Below are 26,652 nucleotides of genomic sequence, written 5' to 3'. Positions count from 1 at the left end.
CCGCCTCGGGGTGCGCCCCCCCTCCCGTCGCCGCGGGGACGCTGCCCCGGCCTCGACGCCCCTGCCGGCACTGCGCCTGCGCGGCGGCCCGGCGGCACGCTCCGGCCTTCGGGCGGCTTCGGCGCCGCTCGGCCGCTTCCGCCGCGGTTACGTAAGGAGCGGGGAGGGGGGCGGGGGAGGGGCGCGCGGCGCGCTCTTTCTCTCCGTGTCCTCGCGGCACCCTGCCCCTCCCCCTCCCCTCCCCGCGTGACACGGCCGGGGGGGGGGGGGGGAGCAGCGCGTGCCTCCCCGCGCCCCGCCCTCCGGGGAGGGAGGGGGGCGGGCGGCGGGGCACGTGCGCGTCCCCTCCCGCCGCCCAATGGGAGCGCGCTCCGCGCCCCCCGCTCCCCCCCCCGCGCACGCTCGGTGCCGTCCGCTCTTCTGAAGCGGGGGGGAGGGGGGAGCGGTGCGGGCGGCGCGCAGGCGCGGTGCGCGTCCGCCCGCGGGGAGGGAGGGGGGGGAGCGGGTGACGCACGTGCGCGCGCCGCCGTCCGCTCGCTCCCGCGCCGTGCCTCTGGGCGGGGGGGGGGGAGGAGGAGGAGGAGGAGGGGGAGGAGGAGGGCCGGGGAGGGGAGGGGCGGGGCGGGGCGGGGAGGGGAGGGGCGGAGCGGGCGCCCCAGTCCGTGAGTTCTTTAAAGATGGCCGGAGCGGCGGTGGGCACCGCCGCCACCCCCGTGTACTGCGTGTGCCGGGAGCCCTACGACGTGAGCCGCTTCATGATCGAGTGCGACATCTGCAAGGACTGGTTCCACGGCAGGTAGGCGGCGGGCGGGGGGACGGGCGGGCGGGGGGACGGGCGGGCGGACAGGCGGCAGCCTCGCCTCGTCGTCCCCGTGTGCCCCCGGTGCCGGCCGGCGGACAATGGCCGGGGCCGGTGCCGTGCCGGGCTGCTGCCGGGGCTCCGCTGGGTTTGACGTTTGGGAGGCCGGGAGGAGGAGGAGGAGGAGGAGGGTGAGGGGGGGGGGGGGAGGAAGGGGCGCCGGGACCCGCGAACAAAGGCAGGGAGGCAGCGAGCGGGGGGCGCCCGGCCCCGCGTGTCCGCCCCCGTCCCGCGGGGCGCCCGGCGGCGGGGCGCGGCGGTGGCCGGGGGGGGGGCGTTTAAATGCCCCCCGCCGAACAAAAACAGCCGGCAGGCCGCCCGCACCGCCCCCTGCCGGCACGGCTCGGCTCGGCTCGGCGGCGCCCCGGGCCCCCGGGTTGGCCTGGGTCGGCTTGGGTCGCACCGCGCCAGCCGCCTGTCCCCCGGGCTCCCCGCACCGGTTCGCTGTCCGCCCCCTCTTCCCCCTGCAGCGGTGTGAGAGGGGTGCTGAGGGGCAGGGTGCTGAGGGGCAGGGTGCTGAGGGGCAGGGTGCTGAGGGGCAGGGTGCTGAGGGGCAGGGTGCTGAGGGGCAGGGTGCTGAGGGGCAGGGTGCTGAGGGGCAGGGTGCTGGAAGGAGGCAGCGCTCGCGGCGTTTGGGCTGTTGGTTGGACCGAGGTAGAGTTGGCTGGCCCTTTGTGTGTGGGGTCCCCTCGCGTCAAAGGAGGCTGTAAGAGAAACTATAAAAAGAGCTGCAAGGACTGGAAAGAAAACAACAGGCAAAACACAATCGCCGTGCCTCCCCCAAACAGCTCCTCATTAACATTTTTAATGAGGCGGCTGCTGCTGCACTCGCCGGTGCTGTTGTTTGAAGCTGGGAGCGCGGCGGCTCCTTTGCATTACAGTGGCTTGACACAAGTTTGTCAAAACTTAGGGTCGCTTCTGGTAGGAAAGGTTGGGGCATCGTCTGAAGGCCCTTGTGTAGGGTCACGGGCTGTCTCTAGCAAGTGTTTCTCTACACGTGTGTCGGTCTGCAAGCCTGTGCTGGGAATTGCTCGCTTTGCACGCGAGCTTAATTGAAACGCCGGTCTTGTGCGCTAATATTGCTGCGGTACGAGCGAGCTGGTTTCCGAAGTGGTTAAGAGGAGGAAAGGCTTGGCTGACACGGGGGTGGGAAGGACTGCTCGCTCCGCAGCTCTTTAAAGTCTCGATCGTCTGCCCGGAGATCCCCAGCGGCTCCTGCGTCGAGCCCTGTCATGCGGCTGGCAGGAGAGCAGTGCCTGCGCTGAGCCGCCTCGGTCGCCTGCAGCCCCGCGTGTGCCAGGGGGAGCTGGCAGCAGCCCTCTTGCTGCGTTGCTCTGTGTTTAGCCGCACGCTCGCGCGGACCCGTGACAAAGGGACGGGATCGTGGGAGACTGTTATCTGCTCCCAGCTGTGCTCTGCCCTGGGAGCTCCCTTCCCTCTGTCTGACGGTATCTGAGGTCTGTTACGTAGCTTGTGAAAGAAAATACCCGGTCCGAAACGTCTGAAGTTTTGGGGGAACTGGATTCTCGCTCGCTTGATTTCTTTCTTTTGTTTGTTTACCCAGCCTGTGGATTGGAATTGATGTGACTTTGTTAAGAAGCATGGAAAGCCACGCTTGATTAAGGTGCGCTAGCATGATATGCAGTGCGTGTTACTGGATTACAAAACTCCGTGCTGCCTGCCTGCGTGTAGTCAAGAGAGCGCCTTGGTAATAATGTGCAGCAGGCAGCGCGAGGTCTGTTCCGACAGCTGTGCCAGTCCCTTTGCATGGCACGGGATCCTTCTTCTGGGTTTTCTTCTTGCGCTGTCCGCCTTCCAATGACTCTTTTGGATTACTGTTGTCAATACATTAATCACCGTAAACAAATGGGTATTTTATTTCTTCTGGCAAATTGTTCTGTAAAAGCAAACGTCTCCATGTGCCTTAGGAGGTTATGAACCTACGCTCTGGGTTTTAGTTACTCTGTAAGTGGACCTAGCACCTGGCCACAATCTTGTGTAATTATCTTTTGCTGAACAAAAGAGCATTACATGTGTCTGCGTGTGTTGTAGGCTTCAGCACTTCCTTGGATGGCTTGCCAGGGAGAAGAGACTCTAGAGATTTGATATGACAGACTGTCAAATCTTTTAGAGGGGCACATACAGTTATATTTTAGACAATTTCCATATTTACCTGCTTTTTCTTCCTTTAATGAACGTGTCCCATTAAGCTGCCTCCCTTTCTTGTCTAGAATATACTCCAGATAAAACACAGCAGAAAAACCCCTTTGTCGTCTTGTGCTCAACTTTTTCTTGAGTCTTTTCAGTAGCCCTTCACACCTATTTGAGCTCTGGGCTTTGTCTTCAAATGATACCATGCATGACCCTTCTCCTTCTGCCCCTGTCTCCCTTCATTTTTTTGATGCTGTACCACAGTTATTAGGTTAACCACATCCTGCCTTCTTTTCTCACTCGTGTCTTTTATTGTGATATATTGTCTGCGTAAAGTTAAAAATATATGTTGTGTGTGTGTGTGTCTGTGTGTAACTTACAGTTAACTGTTAGAATATGTCTGGAGTTTGCAGAAATCCTGTTGTCAGCATTGAACTCTTTGTCCTTTTTTTTTTCTGTCCGTGACACGTGTTTGACTTGATATAACTGCATTGCATAGATGTCACTTATTCTTGTAGGCTAGATTTAAGACCAGCCTGAACAAGCTGAAGTTTCTTTAAGCATATAATTCAGTTTTTGTCCGCACCACGTAGCGGTGTCCGTAATGCTTCCGAAGTAGATTACCATGGAGTTGGCTTTGAGAGGCTGTTTACTTTGTCAGACTGCACTGGTACTGTACTGGCCGTAACGGAGCAGAGAGAAGCCAGTCTGTCAAACCGAGAATTGAGAAACGCACGTGCCCCTGGGAGGCTTGCTGGGGCGCTTCTCCAGGGGTGTTTTGTTTGTGAGCGATCCTGCGCTGAGCTTCCAGCGTGCCCCAGTGGCAGGTAGGGTAAGGCACCGGCCCACGTGTCAGTGCCAGCTGCAGTGATCTCACTCCCCAAGCAGTCTTTGCCTTTTAAAATGCTTGTAACCTTTATCATGTCACTTTCTCACGTTAAAAAGAGCTTAATGGAGCTAAGGAAGTGTTTTATTCTTCAAAGCCAGAGCAATAGGGAAAAAGAAGGGAAGCATCCCTTTTCTTCAAAAATTGGTAGCTTTTCCTAATATTTCATAATTGCACCAACAAAGTTGTTGTGCCATCTCCACTCCCTCGCAGAGAGAGTTAAGAAAGAAAACCCATCCACCTTTGCTCAGCGTTACGTGCAGTTGTATCTTTGGTGTTTTGTATAAATGAAACTTAGTGGTCATAACGGCTGTATCTGTTTTGACTGCTCGTGTTTACAGAAATCAACGCGTATTTGGGCAGGTTAGAGGGCAGTGAAGGGAACGCTGCCCTCCTCTGTATGCATTGTACATATGAACGCAGTTCTGTTACAACACAAACCCCAATTGATTACATTTATATGTAATCATTTTTAAATTGATGGCTCTTGCTCTCAGGATTATTCTGTGCTCTCTGAAGCCTTCTTGAAAGAATCAACTTCTCTTTGCCCCTGTCCTAGAGCAGTTCATTGGTGATATATAGAACTCTGCCATTGAGCTTCTGATGTTTTTTTTACAGCTTTGTCATTATTAAAAAACATTAAGTAACATCATTTGAAAAGAAGAGTGATTCATATGCTTTCGAGGATTGCAAATACCTCGAAGCTTGTTACATTTTTCTCAAATGGAAAAATAAACCTGCAAAAAACAAAACATCACAATAAAGTTCATGTAGAACATGTTTTTTCTGGTACAAGACTTTCAGATAGATTTGAGCGTGTCTTCTTTTAGTCTCTGAAGAAACGTAATGTTTCCCAACCGCTCCTATCTGACCTCAGCCACAAAACGAAGGTTCCCTCTGGCAGCTGGGAAGAGGGCACCACGTATCTATCCTAACGCGCTGCTCCGCGCTCTGAAGGCAGGCTTTCTTTCTCCGCAGGGAAAGAAGGAAACCTACGTGCTATAGTGACTCCTTTGCCTGAATTGGTTCTTTGTTTTGGCGCTTTACACACGAGGTTGTGTACGATGGGCTTCACCGACCCTCTGCTGCTCAAAGAGGCTGGCCCGCTCCCGGCCGCGTGCTCGTGTCGTTTCTGTCTTGCTGGTTCAGTGCTTGTCTGATTGTTCGGTAAGCCAGCTCCGCTGAGGAAACTGACAGAGAGCATTCCTCTGCTGGGGTAGGGTTTTGCCGGGTTACTGAGCTGAGCAGCCTCCCCTGGGGCGAGGGCAGATCTCCGGGTGTTGTGAAGCGCCGCTTGGGACTGCCTTGCTGGAGGAAATGGTAGCGGGGGGGATAAGACAGGGGAGTGCCTGGCTTTTTTCCTTACTGCCCTCTTTGGGGTCAGTGGCTCACCCAGCTTTGTGGAGCCTCATTTGGGTGCCTGTCGGCAGGTGCAGGTCTGCCTTGAACCTGCCCGTCCCGTCCCTGCTCATCGCCGGCCTGCAGGGAGGGCGAAGCGCCCGGGCCGCAACGGGAGGGGACTGGGGACGAGCGAGGTATGGCGATGCCCTGCCAAGAAACGTGCAGGGTGCGAGGAGAGGCTGTTAGAGATGCCTTTTGGTGCAGACCTTCTGTTCGCAGAAAACTAACTAATTATGAAACATGCTTAAGTGTGTTCGGGGGCCTGAAGTGAATCAACAAATCGCTGTCTGGTCACTAGCGCTTTGATCTGGCACCAGAGGCTATTGAGCTGGCTTTCTGGCTTTTATGATATGTAAGCCTTAAATTCTTCCTGTGGAAACTGGGAGTATGTTAGGGTAATGTTTGAGACCTCGAGGGAGAACGACACGTTTGTTGATCTTGCTTTTCTTTGGTTTGGCCTTGTTTCCTTAGAGGGAAGGTGGAGGCCTGAGCTGTGTGTCCTCTGCCAAAGAATTAGGTGATTTCAGGTGACTTCGGCTCTGCTAGCAGTGCTACAGCTGAAACAGTTTGGGCTAAACTGAGAGGAAACTACTAGTAATAAAGATGCCAGACTAGTTTTGGTTAAACTGAGAAGAAACTAGCAGCAATGAAGATGCCAGACTAGCACTTGTGTAATTGAATGTCTGTTTCAAATCCTTTTATAGTCTTAATTTGAGTAAGCCATTTTCCCCCCCTCTCTGTTCCCATCTGTGAAGTGGGAAGACTTATTAATATATATTAAAGTAGATGTATTCCTCCATAATGAGCACTGCACAGTAGTATGTATTCAAATTTCTTCAATTTTTGAAACTATGTAATAACATCTAGCATTATATGTATGAGTTTTTCCTTTTACAGTTTTCTTGCAAAACTGGCTTTGTTTGAAGTGTATATGCTTCTGAAAGTTAACACTTCTTTCCTTTTGATCTGTAATCTGCCTGTTTTTTCATTTTTTATTTGATGTTCTGGAAGAAAGCATAGTAGCTGATTTAGAATATGCATTCTGGTTAAATAACCATGACAGGAACAACAACAAAAAAAGGCATTGTCCAGTCAACATTTCTAAGACAAACAGGGGGAAAGTACATCACTGGGCTTATTTAATTAGAATGCAACAAGATTTTTGTGAACTTCTAAATACTGGGTAGGATGCTGATAGCTCTAATACCTGTTAAATGTTACTTAAAAAATATAAAGATTCAGCATTAGTGATTTAAACAGCGCCTTTCGTTTTTTGTAATGCTGTGGTTGATCTTTATCAGTTTTACTGATACTGTTGTTTTTTTCTTCACCCATTCTTCATTACGTAAATGAAGATGCAGCAAGTTTTTTCTGTAGTTTCACTGACTAATACCGAATTCGTAACTAGTTAATTTATGGTTACAAAGATGTTATTTCCTGGTGCTTACGTAGCACTTCTGTATCTTTCTTTCCTTTTGCTTTGTCTAATATTTGCTTCACCTGACAGAAGAATTAAAATGTTTTCAAATGGCTCTGTTTTGTGTCTTTTACGTCCACAGACTATAGAGGTAAGAGAACTCTGGGTACGAGGCTACTGCTTGGTGCGCTAACGTCTGTATCTGCTCTGCACTATAACACCTAGCAGATATGAAATATATTCCTTTTTTTTAACTTATCTTGATCTGTTGGCTGTTTGTAATGCTGAGCTCTCTTAAGACAACAATAATGTCAATAAATGGCGATAAAATGGGTTAAGCCTTGCAGTGGAGTTTCATTCTGTTAACTGCCAGTGGGCAAAATCACATTAATTTTGTTTTCACTCTTCATTTGTGGTTTCTAGCTTTTCATGGACAGTTACCATATTCGTTAGCAGATTTCATATGCTCAGTTCAGTGTTCTGTGCACTTTCTATATCTTTTGAAAGATCATGTGATGCAGTGTCTCTGTTCTGTTTACATGACAGTTTGCACAAGATGAAGATGAACTCATGCTCTTAATATAAATATTTATACTTGCCCTACATAATTCTGAAATCAAATACCGTCGTCTCAAAACAACTCTGAGTAATCAGCAAAGACTTTCACAGGTACAATGTATGTGCTTCAAAAACAGAAAAACACTCCTGTATTTTCATTGCCCAAGTCTGAGAATTCATTTAAAAACATTGCTATTGCTTTGTTGGCAACGTAGAGGAGAGATTTTAGTGAAACACACAGCTTTTAGAATGGCTAGGCTATTTCTCATCTGTCAGTCCTTTCTAATGTATTGTAACATTAGCTCACAAATACATAGAACTAACAGTCTGTGGAGTATGAATAGTCTTCAGATGTCTGCTGTATGGTGGTAATGTGGATTTATGTGGCTAGTTACATCTCCTCGGGTCAGTTCTGCTTTTGAATGGAATTAATATTTAATACTGTTTTCTCCATTACTTCAGCATTAACTAAAGTAGACTTTAAAATTGGTCTTTCTTTTTGAAAATATTGAGTTCATTGCTTCTCAGGCAGCCATAAATGCTGATGTTTGCTACAAAAGCAAGAAAGCTTTAAAAAAAAAAAAAACACACCAAACTCCTCCTCCATATCATTCTGTCTTAAAAGCTAACTGTAGTGAGGATGACTGCTCTAAATTTTTAATACATTGTTGTACGAAGTATATTTATTTTCATTTGAAACCATCAGCTGACATTACAGGTAGCTTGGCAAATTAATTTCATAAATTTAATCATATTTCTTCCGTGTACATTAATGCTTTATTCACTTAAAAGCTCTTAAAGCACTCATCATGAAGATGAGTGCAAGGAAAGGTGACATTCTGAGAAATGAAGTCTTTGGTATTCAGGATGTAGGATTGATCTGATCTGTCATTCTTACCAGTTATCAGCAGGTATTTTCTGAATAGACTGACATTTTCCTTTTGGGATGTTGGTGTATGAGGGCCTATACACAAAGGCCAAATTGTGTAAATGAAAAGCAGCCAGAGGAATTGCCATGTCTTATTATCCAAAGCTGCTTGTAAAACTTGTGGTTGGCTTGCCAGTGATACAGATTTTTAGTTTTGTTTCGGTAACAAAAAATATTCCGATCTTTTTGCTAGATGATAACATCATCCAGTAGATTTGCTAAACTCAGCATCAAAAGCAAGCAAAAGTGGAATGGTCGCTGCAGAACCTAACGCGTGCCTTTCAGGAATACTGAGGGCAGATCTGTGAGTGGTACGGGGCGGTTTAGGAACCTTACCAGAAGGATGGTCACACTGACGTGACAGTGTGCCCAGGCAAATGTCGTCAGTCTGCCTCTGAGGACAGAGCTTTCTTTCCCTTTTTATTTCATGATGGTGTGTCGTGTTGGCAGGCCACAGTCTCAAGCCCAAATGAGTTGTCCAGGCATTTTTCTGTGCTCTGTTGCTTGTTCAAGAAAGGACCAAAAGCACGCTACTGAAAATGTTGTACGCATGTAGTCTGTTAAATCTCAAGTTGAGTTCCAAGTGCAGTGTTTGTCTGCACGGAGGATACATCGACGTGCTGTGAAAGTGAGCAGCAGCTTGCTGCCTCTGATGCTGTGCTCTCCTGTGTCAGTTGCTAGGACCTCTGGGGACATCGGTGTGAATCTCTTAATGCTTCGGTGAAATGTGCTGCTCCTGTATCTTGTAATGAACTCGGGAGCAGTAGCTTAGAATGCTCTTCTTATTCTTGCTAAGGAAGAATAGTGGATTAGTTGTTGGTATTGAGTGACTGGGCTGGCATCCTTACTGAAAAGTGAGTGCCTTATTTAACCCAGTGAAAGCAAATGCCTGAGCTGTAGCTCTTAACTTCCAGTGTGGTCTGGCAGCAGTGCTTGAAGCATCATGGACTTCCACTATGAAGGATTCAGGTATGAACTAGGGTTAGGGACTATCATCTGTCTAGATCAGAATTTTCTGAAGCAAAGAAATAACGCTCAAATACTTCTGCAAACATTACCTCTTGCTTTTACATCTGACTAGTAAAGGTTAAATTCTAATTTTGTCATTTGGAACTGGTGTTTCAGCTAGCATTGCAAAATGAAAACATACTGTGTGTTCTCTTTCCTGGCCCTTACTTGCATGTGGAAATAACTTTATTGGCTAAAGAAGAAAACTCAAGCCCTCCGCTTTGTACAAGTGTAAAACTCTTTACTTCCAGCTGGCTGGTTCTGTTACTGGATGCTGAACAGGCTCGTTACTGTAAGAAATTGAAATCTTGTATATTGGTGAAAGGAAGTTACCACTGCTGGTGCCACTGCTTGACGTGTTAATGTGGGGTAGTTATCTGCTCCTTACAAAGGTAAATACATGCCTCATGTGCAACTGGTAGTTTTCCCAGAATTTGTTTCCTTACATTAAGGAACAGATATGGGTTAACTGTACAGTTCTGTTTGCTTATTGCACATCAGTGCCCTTGTGACATTTTTATTTTTCTAGCATTTGTCAATGCATGTCTGTGACTTGAATGGCTGTGAAATTTGCCGAGTCCTGCCCAATCGGTATCTTTGCATAGGATAGCGCTGCATCTAATTCCATTTTGTCATTGATTGTACGGTGTTGTTATGCTGGAGGGGGACAAAGAAAGGAGGCAAAATCATGAAAAAGTTGAAAACTTATGAAAAAAATTAGCTTTTGAGTATGGTCAGATAATCAGTATTGTGTGGTCACCATCTCTTTTAAATTATATGTGGAAGATCTATGTTCTGTTGCAGCCAGTAAGCTTGCTGATGCTGATACAGACTCATAATTGAGTTTTTGATTTGATGGAAGCTACTGTAAGGTGTGCAGAAAGTAAGTGATGTTCAGCGTTAATTTGAAATACAGCTTTCTGTATCTTTCTCTGGATGGAAGCTTCTGAATTGGCATCATCATGTCCAATCTTAATTCTTGTGTTTTCTGAAGATAGATATACAGTTTGAGGTTGTCCTATGCAATTCTAAGGTTTGAATTGCTGCTAAAAGTAAGAACTTTATTTTTAGGGAAAGTTGACTATAGATATATTTAGATTGCAAAGTTGGGGACTTGTCAGTATAATGAATGAGTAGTACGTCACTCTTCAAGTAGCTTGACTGTGTTACATACCACTGACCATCAAACTAAAAAATACTAAGAAAAAAAACTGATAAATAAACTTCTCTTACGTAATCTGGATGAGGGGATTGAGTGCACCCTCAGTAAGTTCGCAGATGACACCAAGTTAGGTGTGTGTGTCGATCTGGTCGAGGGCAGGAAGGCTCTGCAGGAGGATCTGGATAGGCTGGACCGATGGGCTGAGGTCAACTGCATGAAGTTCAACAAGGCCAAGTGCCGGGTCCTGCACCTGGGGCGCAACAACCCCAAGCAGCGCTACAGGCTGGGAGATGAGTGGTTGGAAAGCTGCCTGGCAGAGAAGGACCTGGGAGTATTGGTTGATAGTCGGCTGAACATGAGCCAGCAGTGTGCCCAGGTGGCCAAGAAGGCCAACAGCATCCTGGCTTGCATAAGAAGCAGTGTGGCCAGCAGGTCTAGGGAGGTGATTGTGCCCCTGTCTGGTGTGAGGCCGCACCTCGAGTACTGTGTTCAGTTTTGGGCCCCTCGCTACAAGAAGGACATGGACGTGCTCGAGAGAGTCCAGAGAAGGGCAACGAAGCTGGTGAGGGGTCTGGAGAACAAGTCTTACGAGGAGCGGCTGAGGGAGCTGGGGTTGTTTAGCCTGGAGAAGAGGAGGCTCAGGGGAGACCTCATCGCTCCCTGTAGGTATCTTAAAGGAGGCTGTAGAGAGGTGGGGGTTGGTCTATTCTCCCACGTGCCTGGTGACAGGACGAGGGGGAATGGGGTAAAGTTGCGCCGGGGAGGTTTAGGTTGGATATTAGGAGGAACTTATTTATTGAAAGGGTTGTTAGGCATTGGAATGGGCTGCCCAGGGAAGTGGTTGAGTCACCATCCCTGGAGATCTTTAAAGGATGTTTAGATGTGAGCCCTTAGTGATATGGTTTAGTGGAGGACTTGTTAGTGTTAGGGCAGAGGTTGGACTAGGTGATCTTGGAGGTCTCTTCCAACCTAGATGATTCTGTGATTCTGTAATTGAATTGTAAGAAAATGGCTTAATATTTTGCAGTCAGTGTAAGATTGGACTAAATTAATGCTCTTTGGAGATTGTTGACCTCCAATCCCTTATCTAGGAAATGGTGGTGAAGGATTTAGTTCTTTCCTCATGTGAAGTATTTACTAGTTGTTAATGAGTCAAGAAAAGTGTTTTTGGAACTTCTGGGTTATCTTAGTAGAGGTAGAAAAGGAAAGGAAACTATTACTGCCACCTTCAAACCAGAAAGGCAACAACTGTTAGGTGTTAGCGTTACTCCAAAAGGTCTTGGACTGGTTCAAGCTGGACTTGTTCCGGTGAGTCTTTGTTCCTCTTGTACTGGGAGCCCAGCACTGGTCCCAGTGCCCTGGCGTAGCCTCACCAGTGCTGAGCAGAGGGAAGGATGACCTCCCTTCACTGCTGGCCACGCTTTGCCTCAAGCAGCCCAGGATACCGTTAGCCTTCTTTTGCCTTGAGGCTGCGTTGCTGTGTCAAGATCCTCTTGCTGTTCGCCACAGCCACAAGCTCCTCTTGCAGAGCTGTGTCCTGGCCCGTCAGTCTACAGCGTGTAGTGGTGCAGATTTCCTTCGCAGACAAAGCATGGGACCCACGATGTGTACTTTCACTCTTGAATTGCAAAGACTTATATCAAAACACTTTCATATAATCACTGCTTGTCATATTGACACCCAAAACGTGTCAACATGGACGTGTTGCTCTTTGGCAGGCTTCCTATCTTTACTCATAGAAACAACTAAGAAAATTTTGAGCTAGAATTTTTGTCCTAAAGACCTTGATGGTTCCGGTAATTTTTACAGGAATAGTAAATGTACTTGCTTTCAGGGGACCTCTTGCAGTAGATCCTCTGATTCTTGCTTTATATTTTCCTGTGTGTATCGTTGTTCACATGTTAACTGTGTTGTGCCTACTATGAAGAAAAAGAAGACATAAGAGCTACATATACATATGCCAGATTAATATATAGATAATATCTTTTTTCCCTTCCAAAAGCTCTGGAGCTGAGTTGCACGGACTGTGATATAAAGATTACTTCTAAAAGTGTTTGTGTACTCAATCTAGAATAAAAGATGTGGAATTGTACCTTTTCAAGTAATGTAGATGACTTTAGATAGCTTATGAAAGAGCAAAGCTGCTTTCAGTAACCTGGATCTGAACTGTTTAGAGTTTGAGATTAAAATCAGTGTGTTAAATTGTAACCAGAATAAAAATAGTTGATACAGATAAAATTAAACCTTAGTGCTGATGTAACTCAACCCCCAAACTCTATTTAGCTTTGTTCTGCGCTATTTGAAGTTTCCATGTGGTCTGAAAATAACTATGCTTCATTAATTCCATCTGAGGAGGATTGAACAGTTAGATTACTGTAGATAGAATAATGTGTAGAAGCAAGTTATTGATATGTCATGGACTACAGGGATGCAGTTTTGCTGGTATGTTCCTCTGGACCTCTATAAGCAGCTGAAAATCCAATAAAGATCTCTAAATTATGGGCATTATCCAGTTGATTGAAGGAGCTTATTCTACTTACTGCTCTGCCAGCCAGCCAACATAACATCTGATATTTAAACTCATTATCTGTGTATCTGAAACAGTTTGCTTGTATCATAGCTTAAATAGAAGTTAATGTAATCAACTACTCCATCTGCGTTTAAAATGAGGATGGTGAGCAGCGATGATGAGCCAGTTTGCTCTCGGGTTTCTTCAAAAATGAAGCGTCTGTCTCTGCTTGCTATTGACTTCCAGTTTATTTGCCATATAAAAGTAAGGTATTTCAAAGCTTTGGAAGCCATCATGCGTTATTCTCTGTTGTAGTTAGAAAATGCAGAAATTATTGTGCTTGCTTAGAAGCTTGATCAAGGGAAAAAGTAAGTTCTTAGCAATGGCAGAAGAAGATTGTAGACTGGAGGGGGAATTACATGACTGGGAGACAAAAGAGTATAAAAATGTTTTTGACTTTTGCTTTTTTTCCTAAGGGAGGGGAAATATTTAATGATTTGAATTTTGAAGGAAATAAATTCATTTTAGGTACAGCTGCAGAGCCTGAGTGTTCTGGTGAGTGTTAGGATGTCTTTAAAACCAATCACCAATCTGATTCAGAAACTTTTAAAGCAGTGTGTTCAGTTCAAGGCACCAATTAAAAGGTGCGTAAAGCAGCCTGAACGAACCTGCTGCTGCTGCAGTCTGTATAAACAGCCCCACAGTAAGTAACCCAGGAATAAGGGATTTGCAGCAGTGCAGTCTTAAAGGTTGTGCGAATGCTGGTTACTGGTGCTAGAACGGGGGGCTAGGAAAGGGTACTGCCCTGTTGTTAACTGAAAGTTGTGTTCTCAAATCATGCCTGACATTTCCTAATGCAGGTGCACAGGTTAAAAAAAACCCAGTTGTTAGCTTCCTGATCAGTCCCTTCAGGCAAAGAAGCCTTTGTGGGTTTTCTACCTGTTCACCTTCATAGCTTTTATTGCGACTGGGCTTGAGACAGGTCTGATGGTGTCTACTGACAGCGTTACTCAGGATGTTGAAAGATGTACAGACTGCGCTGCATGAAGTAACAGGGTACTGATAGTACTTGTCGTGCGTGCATCATCTTTCTAAACAGCTTGTCTCTATTAGGCAACCTGATCTTTCTAAACAGCTCGTCTTTATTAGGCAAGCGGAACTACCAGGCAGCGCTCCGCAGGAGGCTGCACTCCAGGCCCTTCGCTGGTGAGGAGCAGTCAACGCTTCGAGCTGTTGAGAAGGAAATGGAACTGCTGAAGATACCAACGAGATTGCCAAGTGGATCAAAAACTGTTTTTAATATGTGGTGTAGATCACCTGAACAAATTGTTTGGCCTAATACTTAATGCTAAAGAGATTTGTTTCATATAAAAGAATGACATTAAATGTGTTTTTCTAAGGCTTGTGTGTGTGTAATTCTGGAATTTAAGAATTGCTGAGTGTGTCAGTATTGTGAGTGTTCTAAAACAAACTCCAAACCCCACACCCAGAACAGCAACAACAACAAACCCAGCCAAACAAAATGTGTGTGCACACAAACAAAGACATCAAGTCTCGTCTTCCAACAACCTGGCATCAAGCAACACTCCTTGTATTAAAAGCAGGCAGGTGTCTAAACATTTTCAGAATGGTCATCATGTTTCTCTCAAACTACGAGGTGGGAAACAGTCTGAAAGTTCATCTCTCTGATCTTGTTCTTCTTTACGGAGAGCCATCCTGTGGTTTAGAAATGTGGCTTTCAAACTGATCTGTTGGAGTTACTGGAAAGACAGTTTTGTAGGCAAACAACATGGACCGTGGCATAAAATCATGGCTCTGCCTGGTACCTGGCTCAGCCGTTCTTGCACCTGGATCTACAGCTACCTGGTCTCAAGGAACTGATAAAACTAAATACTTCAAAGAAGGATCAGGATATCTAAAGGCAGTCAGAGTAAGACCATCATAAATGCTGTGCTATCTAAAAAGAGCTTGCTTCACTTGGCGTCCAGTGCCAACACACACATCTCTTGGATGTGATAACATCTTTTTTTCTGTGTTGTGCAGATCATACAGTTAAATTCTAGGCTGTTTTTCAGGTCTGTTTCAGAAGAACATCTCTCCCTGCAACCTGATTGTGTAAGCTGTTGGCAATCCATTAACCCCTGCTAGTCCAAGCATCAGTGCACAGTGAGGGTAAGGTTACCCCATAGCCCCGACCAGCCTAGCGATTTCCGCTGCCAGACAGGGCAGTCCTGCTTCTTACAGCCCTCTCCAGATTGCGCAGTCCCGCTCCCTTTCACAGGCTGGCTGTGATAGCTGTCTGTGCTGTAAGGTGACCTGGTAAACCGGGAACTGAACTGGTTAGGTTAGTTTCTGTCAGATAGGCAAGTGAAAACAAGGTGCTTTGTAACCAGACTAGTGCTGGGGCTATGGCTGAGAAAGGGAATGAGAGTGCTTGGTTGGAAGTGAATGAGGAGCTTGCCTCTTCCACTGGCTGCCAGCTGCTAGATCAGTGCAAGCTGTATCATGTCACTGCTGCTTGAAATTTGTTTGTCACTGTGGGTAGAGCCTCAGTTTCTCTTCAAAGACAGCTTTTGATTCAGTTCACTTCCTACTTTTCATCTTCTTCCACTGCCCTCTCCTTAGAACCAAATAGCCGGCTTGTGCGTTTGGTGCACAAAAGGACCTTGCTACCTACCAGGAAAAGAAACCTGGTACAAACTCTGCAGTGTAACCAGGACTGGTTTGTATTGTCTGTGGCCAAAGGAACTGGGACTCAGCACCCCTTAAACTGCATCATCTGCAATGATTCATTAAGGTAGAGACAGAATTAGTCTGTGCAAGTTGGCATGGAGGAAGAGAAAGATGAAAATAACACCAGTGAAAGTTGAGGCAAGCACTTGTGTGTAGACAACATATAACAAAGAAGCCAGTAACAAAGAAACCAGTTTTCCTAGAATTACTTAAATCCAGTCTTAATGCTTCTTTTTCTTTTCTTTTTTTTTTTTCCTGCATCAGTTGTGGGGAGGGCAGGCTAGCTTTCATTTACTTCATCATGCTTCTAGCAGTTACTTCAGCCGCCATCTCTTAGCAGATCTGTAAGACCAGGCAACTGGTTTCCCTCTTCTGTGGTGTGTCAGGCTGGGCATACTGGGGGGACAATGGAGGCAGGCGGGAGTACGAGCTGCAGTACAGGGCAGTCCTGGACTCCTGAGCTGATTGCTAGTTTTAAAGTGCTGAAGAGATGCTCTTCAGGTCAGATTGATGTAGGCTTCTTTTTCTTGCTTTCCTATAAATCATATGTCATGATTCACTTGCTGGTGTCATCCTGGTTTATCTCATCTAATCACTTTCACACTGAAATAAGGCCTTCAAACACCACTGCAGCTTTTAAAGGCTTTTTTCTCTCGGCTGTCACTGACATACTGTTTAGTTTTGAGGTCTGCCGTAGTTTACTTAAATGTGATTTTTCTGATCTTATTGAGGCAGCTTATTTTGATAAAAATCTACAGTAAATGATCTAGGTTCCTTCAGACCTTCATTTCTGTAAAACAGTGTTTTCAAAAGGATGGGGACAAAAATGAACTGTAAATATTCTTTTAAAGCAGCTTAATGCGGTCGGTATAGTTGGAAAGAATAAGCAGAAATCTCTTATTGCATAAGGAGAGATAAATCGTGTGTGCGCTTAATGGATGATACTAAACAGAAGGAATACATCCCAAGTACTTCAGCGATGTTAACTCTGCCTTGTCACGAAGTTATTACTAGCAGAAGTACTTCTCTCATAAAGCTGTTACATGTAATTCATGGTGGTAAGCCAGTCTGTGTGTCTTCTCCTGACACTCCTATCTGGTGATGAAAAGGTTGTTTGCCTTCGGTGGACATTTTTGCATGTGAAGTTCTTTGGAAATCCTGAGCCTGTACTTATTTTGACTGCAGCTTGAACCCTGCCCCAATTTGTAATAGTTATATAAAATCATTGTATGGAAAATCAGTGTTCCACGTAACCTTTTCATAAGCATAGATGATTAGATACATGATTATGCTGATTATACAAAATACTCAATTGTCAAAGTATTCTATGAAAGTAGGGATCCTTTCTCTCTTTACTTCAATGTAGCAGTTTGATTGTACTAATACACCAGATCTTTGGAAACGTATATGTTCACTCTCAAAAATGTAGCAATTCATTTTCTGATTGGACTCGAATTAGAAAATCAGAAAATTAGAATCAATGTGCAAATAAGTTCAGTGTTGTTTCCCCAAGACTTCAGGTCCCATGGTGGTTAAGTTGAATACATCCCTAAATGTAGGTGGAAGGTTTTGTGTATCCATACCCGAACCTATATTGTTACGGAACTAGATAGCTTTGTTCCATTGCTCGTGGCTTTCCTTTTACATTTCTACTTTTCAGAATCCGTTCTGTGGAGCTGAGCTTTCTTTGCCAAGATGGCACTTGCTGATTTTTATTTATTTTAGCCTCTGTGCTTCGGGTGAATGAAAAGCAGTGGTACTTCAAAGAGAAACTATTTATATTGATTTTCTTTCTCAATGGAAGAATGTGCTTGAGTGTAGGCATTAAAAGTGTCTGCTGCAAGGATGATACTACCATGGGTATCAAACTTTAGGTTTTGATTCTGGATGTCCAGAGAGTTTGATCACTAGAAAGCCCTTTGGAAATTAAAATAGATCATATACCTATCTGCATGTTTGTATTACTGTGACACATCACGTCAGAGAAACACTACTTAATTTAAAAGGAACAGGGATCAATTACATTAGGGAATACTAAACCTATATAATGAATGTTTATATTTTTAGTGTGTGATGTAATGATTAATCTAGAGGAAGATCTCATAAGACTGAAAGATGTCTGAGCAATCAAAGAGGGGCAGAGTTGTGTGTTAATGGCATGCAGCATTGTTATTCTTGAGGTTGTCGTATGAAAAAGTATTTTCTGGAGAAAACTGGTAGCCCTAAGAGAAGGAATACTTGCTAGAGATAAATGTTTTTCTTTTTTGATTTTTCTTTTTAAATAGTGTATTTATGTATTCTATTTGAAATGTGCTTATAGGAATAGTTCCCCTTAAAACATACTTTGCTTTGGAAAATTAATAAATATGGAGAAAATAAAAGCTCAAATACTTTCCTGTTGGGTGTTTTTTGTATAATTTGTTTTATGGCAGTATGTTTCTAATATTTAGTGAATAGAAGTCCGCCACTTCTTTTAAATTATTTAATTATCAGAGTAAATCCCTGCATAAGCCTAAAATTACAGTTTCCATTGTGATTCCAGAGTTGTTGCCATACTTATCGTGGTAAGACTAAGAGGAAGCTGGTGGTTCTTTCCACATTTCCATGTTGATTTGTATTTTGGTCAGTTTTATTACTGCGTGTTCATATTTATGTATGCAACTACATGCATTTTGAAGAAGGGAAAATATCTAACTGGTTAATTTTTTTTTAAAAGCTTACCACATTTATTTTAAGTTTTAGACTCTCCTTCAAACGAACTTAATTTTTTAGCTGTTTTTGTTCTACGGTAGTCTGACATGTAGTCTGACAACAGTACTGTCACGCTGACTTCGTCTTTCTATTCCTAATTAATTACTTTCATATCTTCCATGAAGGAGTAACAGTTGTGGCTTCAGAAGTACTAGAGAACTATTTAGCTGTGGCAGTGACATCTTCAGTACTTTCATTGTTTTATCCTGTAAATATTGCCTATGTGACATCCTTGCACCACTTGCATAGTATAGGCTTGAGTTAACGACTAAACAGAAAACTAGTTTGCCAAATTGACTTTGTACCTAATCACCTTGCTGGGTAAAAATGCTTCTCTTTGCATTCTTGGGATGGGGTATGCAAAACCATTCTTTGCATACCTTGCACCTTGGCTAATTAATTTCGACAATTAGGGCAATAATATTTTGGGTTTTGTTGTTAAGCTCAAATACACAGAAATGAAAGCAGCAACTGCAGACCTTGTAAACTGAAAAGTTTATTGTAGTACGTGCCTACCACTTAGATAGTTCTTTGCTCAGTATTTTAATAGGAATATCTCTCATCTGTGATTTGAAATTTAGTAGTAAGGCCTGATACAATCTTGTGTGTGTATTGTCAGCCTGAGATTGCTCAAGTGACATCTCTTTCCTATTGTTGAGCAGTCATTTTTAGAAACCCAAAATAGGTTAGAAATGAAATAAAGCATTGTTTTCGAATAACACATCTTAAAAATTCCACTAAGCTTGTGTTTGGTAAATAGTGAGGTATTTCCGTAACTGGTAACACTTGAATTATTTACTTACGTTTAAGACTCTTATTGTCAGGGTTTCTGAAGTCTGTTTGAAAAAGTGAGTTGAGCAGGGGCTAACTTGCTGCTGATCGGCTTGCTTAGCTGACTTGATGTGTGGCTGCCTGATGGTTAGATCTAGTGACAGACACAAGGGGAGTATATGGTCAGGCAGTTGCGGGAGGCAGGTTGGGACCTTTTCTTCGGAGCAACAGCCACGCTCAGTTTAATATTCTGAGAAACCGTACCCCGAGGTAGTCGCTACAGTTTTTGGACAATTAAGGTTGTCACATTACTAATTGATCTCTGCTACCTCAAGAACTTAAGTATTCTTTTTCTCGTTCCTGGTAAGACACAGTAGGGAATCACTGTCTATACGTCTTCTCAGCTCTTTTGGAGGCAAACTGGAAGTCAAAAAAGGATTTTGGGATCTGTTCTTTCATGTAATGAGCAGGAGTCAATGGGAGAAAAGCCTATACCCCTAGTAATTGTGTATAGCCCTGCATTCCTAATAACGGGGAACATGCTGTAATAGCCCTAGTATTTTTCATCTGTTCCAGCATTTTTGATTTTTTTTTTTCCCCTACTGGATGTCAAGATGTGTGCTTTTTCTTCTTCCTTGTACCAGATAATGCCTGCAAGTGCTTTCTGAGACATAACAACAGAAGCTTGTGGGTGTCGATGTAAGGGGGAGTTGAAGAAGAGGATGTGCTGAGTTCTTGCTCAGAAATAGGATAGCGGAGAAAGAAAAAGAAGAGTACCCACAGTATTTATTCAGGGAGAGTATAAGTGTATCTCTGAAAAAACAATTTTTAGCAATTTTAGAGCTTGGAAAAGAAAGAAGGTATTGTGTCTAAACATACTAGCAAGAATGAATACAAGATTTGCATTCATTCCCTTTTATACTTGAAATTTTATATAACGGTAGAGTATATAGTCTTTTAATAAGATAGCTTTTCATGTGATTATCTCTTATAAAGGGGATGTGAAAATAAAGTCTTGAATCAAGAGTGCTTTGTCTTCTGTGTTGGCTTTTTTTTTTTCCTGCTGAAACCAGGATTCTTTCAATGAGACCAACAACAGCAGTTAAGCAATATCCAGAATGCTATGGATGTGCTTGATAACGCTAAAAGTGGTGAAAAGAAAAAAAACAAGAATAGTTTGAGTAAGCAGCTATTAGATTTTGAAGGTGCAGCAAACCTTCAGGTGACTGACCTGGCTCTGATACTTGATCCACCAACACTGCTGCTGTAGCAGAGAAGAGCAGCCCAGTGCCTTGGATGGGTTCGTGCAACCATGCAGTCTTCAGGGACAGTGTTTCCTGTAAAGTTGTGGTGGTTTCACATGGGTAGGTAGATAAGCTCCACCATGATGCTCGCTCACTCCCCTCCCCCCCAAAAAAACAGAACAGGTTGAGAAAATATGACGAAAAGAACAGCTTGTGGGTTGAGATAAGGACAGGGAGATGGCTCACCAATTGCTGTTATGGGCAAAGCAGGCTCAGCATAGGGAGATTTATGTAATTTATTGCCTATCAGTGGAAGACTTGAGCAGTGAGAAACTAAAAATACTTCCCCCCCCATCCACCCTATTCTACCTCTTCCCCCAGAGTGGCACAGGGGAATGGGGGTTGTGGTCAGTCCTTAACACTTCTCCACCACTCCTTCAGGGTCACTGCCTGCCCCTGCTCCCCGTGGGGTCCCTCCCACGGGATGCCGTCCTTCCCGAACTGAGCCTGCGGGGGCTGCCCACAGGCAGCAGCTCTTCAGGAACTGCTCCCACACGGCTCCGTACCACGGGGTCCATCCCCCAGGAGCAAACTGCCCCAGCACGGGTCCCCCACGGGCGGCAGCTCCCCCCAGACCCCCTGCCCCTGCGTGGGCTCCTCTCCACGGGCTGCAGCTCCGGCCCGGGGCCTGCTCCTGCGGGGGCTCTCCATGGGCCGCAGCCTCCTCCAGGCCACATCCACCTGCTCCACCGGGGGCTCCTCCACGGGCTGCAGCGTGGAGATCTGCTCCGTGTGGGACCCATGGGCTGCAGGGGGACAGCCTGCTCCACCAGGGGCCTCTCCACAGGCCGCAGGGGAATTGTGCTGCGTGCCTGGAGCACCTCCTGCCCTCCTGCTGCACTGACCTTGGGGGCTGCAGGGCTGCTTCTCTCACATTTTTCTCACTCCTCTCTCCCAGCTGCTGTTGCGCAGCAGGTTTTTCCTTTCCTGAATTATGTTCTCTCAGAGGTGCGGCCCATGTCCCTCAGCTCTGGCCAGCAGTGGGATGGAGCTAGCTGGAGCTGGCTCTTCACTAACGTGGGGCAGCTGCTGGGCTTTGCTCACAGAGGCCACCCCTGCAGCTTCCCTCTACCAAAACCTTGACACATAAACCTAATACAAAAGGTATTGGGCTTGAGTAATCTCTTCCTACAAGGCATTCCAGCCCAATCATGAAATTGTTGAATCCACCATTCCAAATTATCTGTACTCATCTACTGACATATAAATGAATAGCAATACTACAGTAGAGAACAGCATTTGTAGGTTCTTTTCTTAGGTGAAGGAAGGCTTATTTTCCCTTTACTTAAAAACAGTGATCCATTAGTAGCTATTGTGTATGTTGGACAGTCCTCCTTTGGTTGTTTCTGATTTATGTGTGCTGCTTTTGTATACCTAGAATTTGAACAGTCAAATGGGAAGTTCAGACTAAAGCCAAGCCACTTGCTTTCTCATGAGACTTAAGTCCGGACAACTGGTTCCTTGAACTTTGAATAGCAAAGGATTTCTTTGCTTGCAAGGGATGGGCATGTTCTTTTGTGTGGAAAAAAAAATATTACTTGCCAGATTCTTCTACTACCTCTTGCTGACCTTGCCTTGATACTTGAGGATTAGTCTACAGCCTTCCTGCAGGAGATGAGCAATTCAAAAACTAGGTAATATATACTGAAGACATTTCAACCCAAATGGGTGGAGAGGTGAAGGATAATAACGGTATTTCATTCAGGAAAGCATCCAGTGGATTGGGAGTGTTACTGTTTGAGTATGCTAATGCTTTTCAGGCCCTCTCTCTTAGTGACCTTGCTTTGATACTTGAAGTCTGAAGTTGCACTTATCACAGTAATTGATTGTTTGCTGGTAGCCAAAATGATTAATGTCACATTTGTCTGTGCATGTTGCAGAAAGAGACTCAGGAAAGTGACTTATGGTGCTGTTTGTGATTGATACCCTCTATGGCATCCTTGTCAGCACTTGTTCTTGCGGGTGCTGGATCCTCCTTTGCCCTTTGCGTCAGTCAGGTATCTGCTGGTAGATTCCCTTCCTGTATCTCCCAGGTAGTGTTTTGCCTTTCCAGTTAGTTCTGAACTTTGAGCACAAATCACAGGTTGAAATTGTTGGCTTTTTTACTGAGTGGCTGTTCCAACTATTGTAATCCCCCTCCAGTATCACCTGTCTCTGTACACAAAGCCCGTGGTGCCTTCAGGAAAGGGCTTCGTGATTAAGCCTTTGTGGGCTTAATCAAGTCCGGGAAAGTGCTTGGTATTTAAAAGAATTTCTGTTTTATTTTCAGGTTGTCTGTAGTATTTTATAAGAGACAATAAAGTTAATGCTCTTAAACAGAGTATGACAAGCAGGTGTCAAAGCTTGAAGGAACTATTTCTATGCTCTCTAAAGTTCTTACCATTAGTCCGCAAGATAATCTGGCTGGGATGATGGTGACCAAGTTAGATCTACATCACAAAAAAGGAATAAAGGGAGTATGTGAAATTTTTACACAGAGCAGTGCTTCATTGAATAATTATGCAAATCTCAGCAAGATACAGTCCAACACAAATATCTTCAGCTGTTTGGAAATCAGAAAATTAGCTAAAATAGTGAGATTCTCAAGTGTATGCATAAACCAGCCTTCTGATTTGGGCCTTTTGGAGTGTATATTTTAAAACAGTTTTCTTATAATAATAGGACTGAGTCACTCTTCAATTCTATCAAAGGAGAGAGAATATAAGCAAAAAGAAATTGGATAAGCATTTTAAAAGATTGCTTTTGCCTTTGTTTCTGTTTATATGTCAGCTGAATCATGTAATAATTTCTGTAGTTGTGATCTTAAAAAGATGCAAAATATTGAAATAATTTTGATGAAACATATTTGGCAGCTGAGCTTTATATTCAGGTTTTAGAATAGTACACACAAAAAGTTATATAACCTTAATTTCATGTGTTGTTTAGTGAATGGCTAAGTAGAAGAACCAGCTGAAGCTGTTCACAAAGAATTCAGAATGATGTGCTTCTCGTTGAGAGATGCTTTTTAGTTTCAGATTTGACTTGCTCATTGGTACGCTTTGAATGCTAGACTATTTAGTGTGTTGTTTTAGCAGTTGTTTAGCTGATATTTTCTGGATCATGTCATCAGTTTTGGCACTAGGTTGCTAGGGCAAAGACTTCTTGTAGCTGGGCCATTTCAAAGCTTCAATGTTTAGGCTGTTGTTACACTTTTGAGATGAAGTGGGTTACTTGAATGGAGTAGTGTTTAAGTTCTCATGTTCCTAGAATGCATTAAATGGAAAGATGTAATTGTGGTGTAAAAAAATTAACGTTGCAGTCTTGTTTCCCTATTATAAGGTCAGCATTTTTCTAAGCTTCAGTGAACTTTTGAGAGAGAGAATTCTGTCAGGATTCAGATTCTACCAGCAAGTAGGGATTTTTGTTCTTGTGAGCTCTGTGCAAAAGCATGGCTTCTCCGATTCATTTCTAGCATTTGATCTTCCAAAAGATTGACTTCCTTTTGGCTTTAAAATATTGTTATTGAGATAGTAGAGTAGATATTTTCTCATGACTGTTATAAAGATCTTCAACTTTAATCCCACTTTGACTGCTTTATCTGGGGAAAATGTGCACAAGGAAAACATTACTACAAGCGTGATTTTTAAAATCACAGAAACACTGCTATAATGTGATTTGTGTGATCACAGTGTACTTTATATAGCTAGCACTGGTAGTGTAAAGATTTCAGGGGTAATACAAAAGTATTGGGGTAGGAGTTCGTTATGTACTTTTTGCAGAAATATATGAAAAATCCATGTTATCTTATAGAAATTGGCAACACGTAGGTTTCAGATTTTTTTCTTTAATTATAAATTTTATAAAGAGAATTGATAGAATGATTTAGTGTGCACTGTTTAATGAGGATCAAAGCCTTGGGAGAGGGGGTAGAGGGCAGTGGTGTATATTATGGAGTCATTTTTAAAGGAGCTTGATTTTTCTTTTTCTTTTCCTTTTTTTCTTTTTTCTTTTTTCTTTTTTTCTTTTTTTCCTTTTTTCCTTTTTTCCTTTTTTTCCTTTTTTCCTTTTTTCCTTTTTTCCTTTTTCCTTTTTTCCTTTTTCCTTTTTTCCTTTTTTCCTTTTTTCCTTTTTTCCTTTTTTCCTTTTTTCCTTTTTTCCTTTTTTCCTTTTTCCTTTTTTCCTTTTTCCTTTTTCCTTTTTTCCTTTTTCCTTTTTTCCTTTTTTCCTTTTTTCCTTTTTTTCCTTTTTTCCTTTTTTCCTTTTTTCCTTTTTTCCTTTTTTTCCTTTTTTTCCTTTTTTCCTTTTTTTCCTTTTTCCTTTTTTCCTTTTTTCCTTTTTTCCTTTTTTTCCTTTTTTCCTTTTTTTCCTTTTTTCCTTTTTTCCTTTTTCCTTTTTTCCTTTTTTCCTTTTTTTCCTTTTTTCCTTTTTTCCTTTTTTCCTTTTTTCCTTTTTTTCCTTTTTTCCTTTTTTCCTTTTTCCTTTTTTTCCTTTTTCCTTTTTCCTTTTTTCCTTTTTTCCTTTTTTTCCTTTTTTCCTTTTTTTCCTTTTTTCCTTTTTTCCTTTTTTTTTTCCTTTTTTTCCTTTTTCCTTTTTCCTTTTTTTCCTTTTTTCCTTTTTTCCTTTTTCCTTTTTTCCTTTTTTCCTTTTTTCCTTTTTCCTTTTTTCCTTTTTTCCTTTTTTCCTTTTTTTCCTTTTTTCCTTTTTTTCCTTTTTTCCTTTTTCCTTTTTTCCTTTTTTTCCTTTTTTCCTTTTTTTCCTTTTTTCCTTTTTCCTTTTTCCTTTTTTCCTTTTTCCTTTTTTCCTTTTTTTCCTTTTTTCCTTTTTTCCTTTTTCCTTTTTCCTTTTTCCTTTTTTCCTTTTTTCCTTTTTTCCTTTTTTCCTTTTTTCCTTTTTCCTTTTTCCTTTTTTCCTTTTTTCCTTTTTCCTTTTTTTCCTTTTTTCCTTTTTTCCTTTTTCCTTTTTTCCTTTTTTCCTTTTTCCTTTTTTCCTTTTTTCCTTTTTTCCTTTTTCCTTTTTCCTTTTTTCCTTTTTTCCTTTTTCCTTTTTTCCTTTTTTCCTTTTTTTCCTTTTTCCTTTTTTCCTTTTTTCCTTTTTTCCTTTTTTCCTTTTTCCTTTTTTCCTTTTTTCCTTTTTTCCTTTTTTTCCTTTTTTCCTTTTTTCTTTCATGGCATTCTCTGTTCAGTGGTAAACTGTTACTCAAAATTTATGTGGCAACCTAGTAGTTGAGATAATTTGGTATCTCATTATGATTTTGTAGACTAAGCATATTCTGGTAAAGACTTAAGATGTAATTATTTTTTGGCTTGAAAGATAAATCTTCTTTGTATTCTCATTAACATTTTAAAAATATTATTGCAGCTGTGTTGGGGTAGAGGAGCATCATGCTGTTGACATTGATCTGTACCATTGTCCCAACTGTGCAATTCTCCATGGACCTTCTCTAAGTAAGTATGGGTTATTCAGATATATATTATTCACATATATTTATTTTATATTTTTAATGTCTCTTCTCTCGAAGCGCTATTGAAAAAGACTATTCAGAGGGATGTTCAAGATGTCTGATTGTTTAGGAGGTACTGGTTCTATGTGACAAACTTTGAACTGAAAAAAACAACAACAATCACAATAACAAAACCTACAAGCTGTCTTTTTTTGAGAGAGGTTCCTTGATCTGGAGATGAAGATAGAATAAAATATAAACCACAGCTATAGATTAGAGAAATCAAAGTGTGCAGAGCTAGAAGAAAACAATCTGTACTTGACAGAGAGAGAGAGACCAAAAGTTAGGGAATCATTAAAAAAAAAAAAAAAAGTCAAGTACAGGTTGTGATGCTTTCTCCTACTGTATATATTACATGCTACTTTAAAAAAAAAAAAAAAGAAAAAGAAAAAAAATTTCCAAAAGACTGCTCACTATTCTGTATTTTAATCATGAAAATCCTCATACCTAGGAAAGCAACCCTGAGAAAATATAAAAGGTAGCTCTCTTATCCTTCTTGATGATTAAAGAGTATACGTCACAACAATCCAGTGAAATTTGAGAATTGGAGCTTGCTGTCTTACTTTTCTTTTATGTCCTTGAGACTTACACTGCTCTGAATTCGAGGTATCTGATTTGTAAACATGTTTCCACCAAGTTACAAGGAATTTTGTGAGTTACCGGAAGAGGCTGAAGCAGAGTGGCAAGAGAGGCAGACCTCTTTGGTTCTATCAGTAGATACATTCACTGTAGAGA

The 26,652-nt window shown here is 43.0% G+C and overlaps 1 protein-coding gene across 2 annotated transcripts in view; it reads left to right on the top strand.

Moving 5' to 3' along the window:
* The first annotated feature begins 632 nt into the window (after positions 1-632).
* Positions 633-26,652, top strand: part of KDM7A (lysine demethylase 7A) — a 63,724-nt gene continuing 37,704 nt past the window's right edge. For both annotated transcript variants that reach the window (XM_066997925.1, XM_066997918.1), the window contains exons 1-2: positions 633-796; positions 25,776-25,861. In XM_066997925.1, coding sequence (XP_066854026.1) covers positions 678-796; positions 25,776-25,861 — 205 coding nt within the window. In that variant the 5' untranslated portion in view covers positions 633-677. The remainder of the gene's footprint in view (positions 797-25,775; positions 25,862-26,652) is intronic.

Source organism: Anser cygnoides, chromosome 1 (assembly GCF_040182565.1).
Source record: "Anser cygnoides isolate HZ-2024a breed goose chromosome 1, Taihu_goose_T2T_genome, whole genome shotgun sequence".
In the NCBI taxonomy this organism is placed as follows: Eukaryota; Metazoa; Chordata; class Aves; order Anseriformes; family Anatidae; genus Anser; species Anser cygnoides.
The sequence above is the reverse complement of the archived record's forward strand: the minus strand, read 5'-3'. Positions and strand labels throughout refer to the sequence as shown.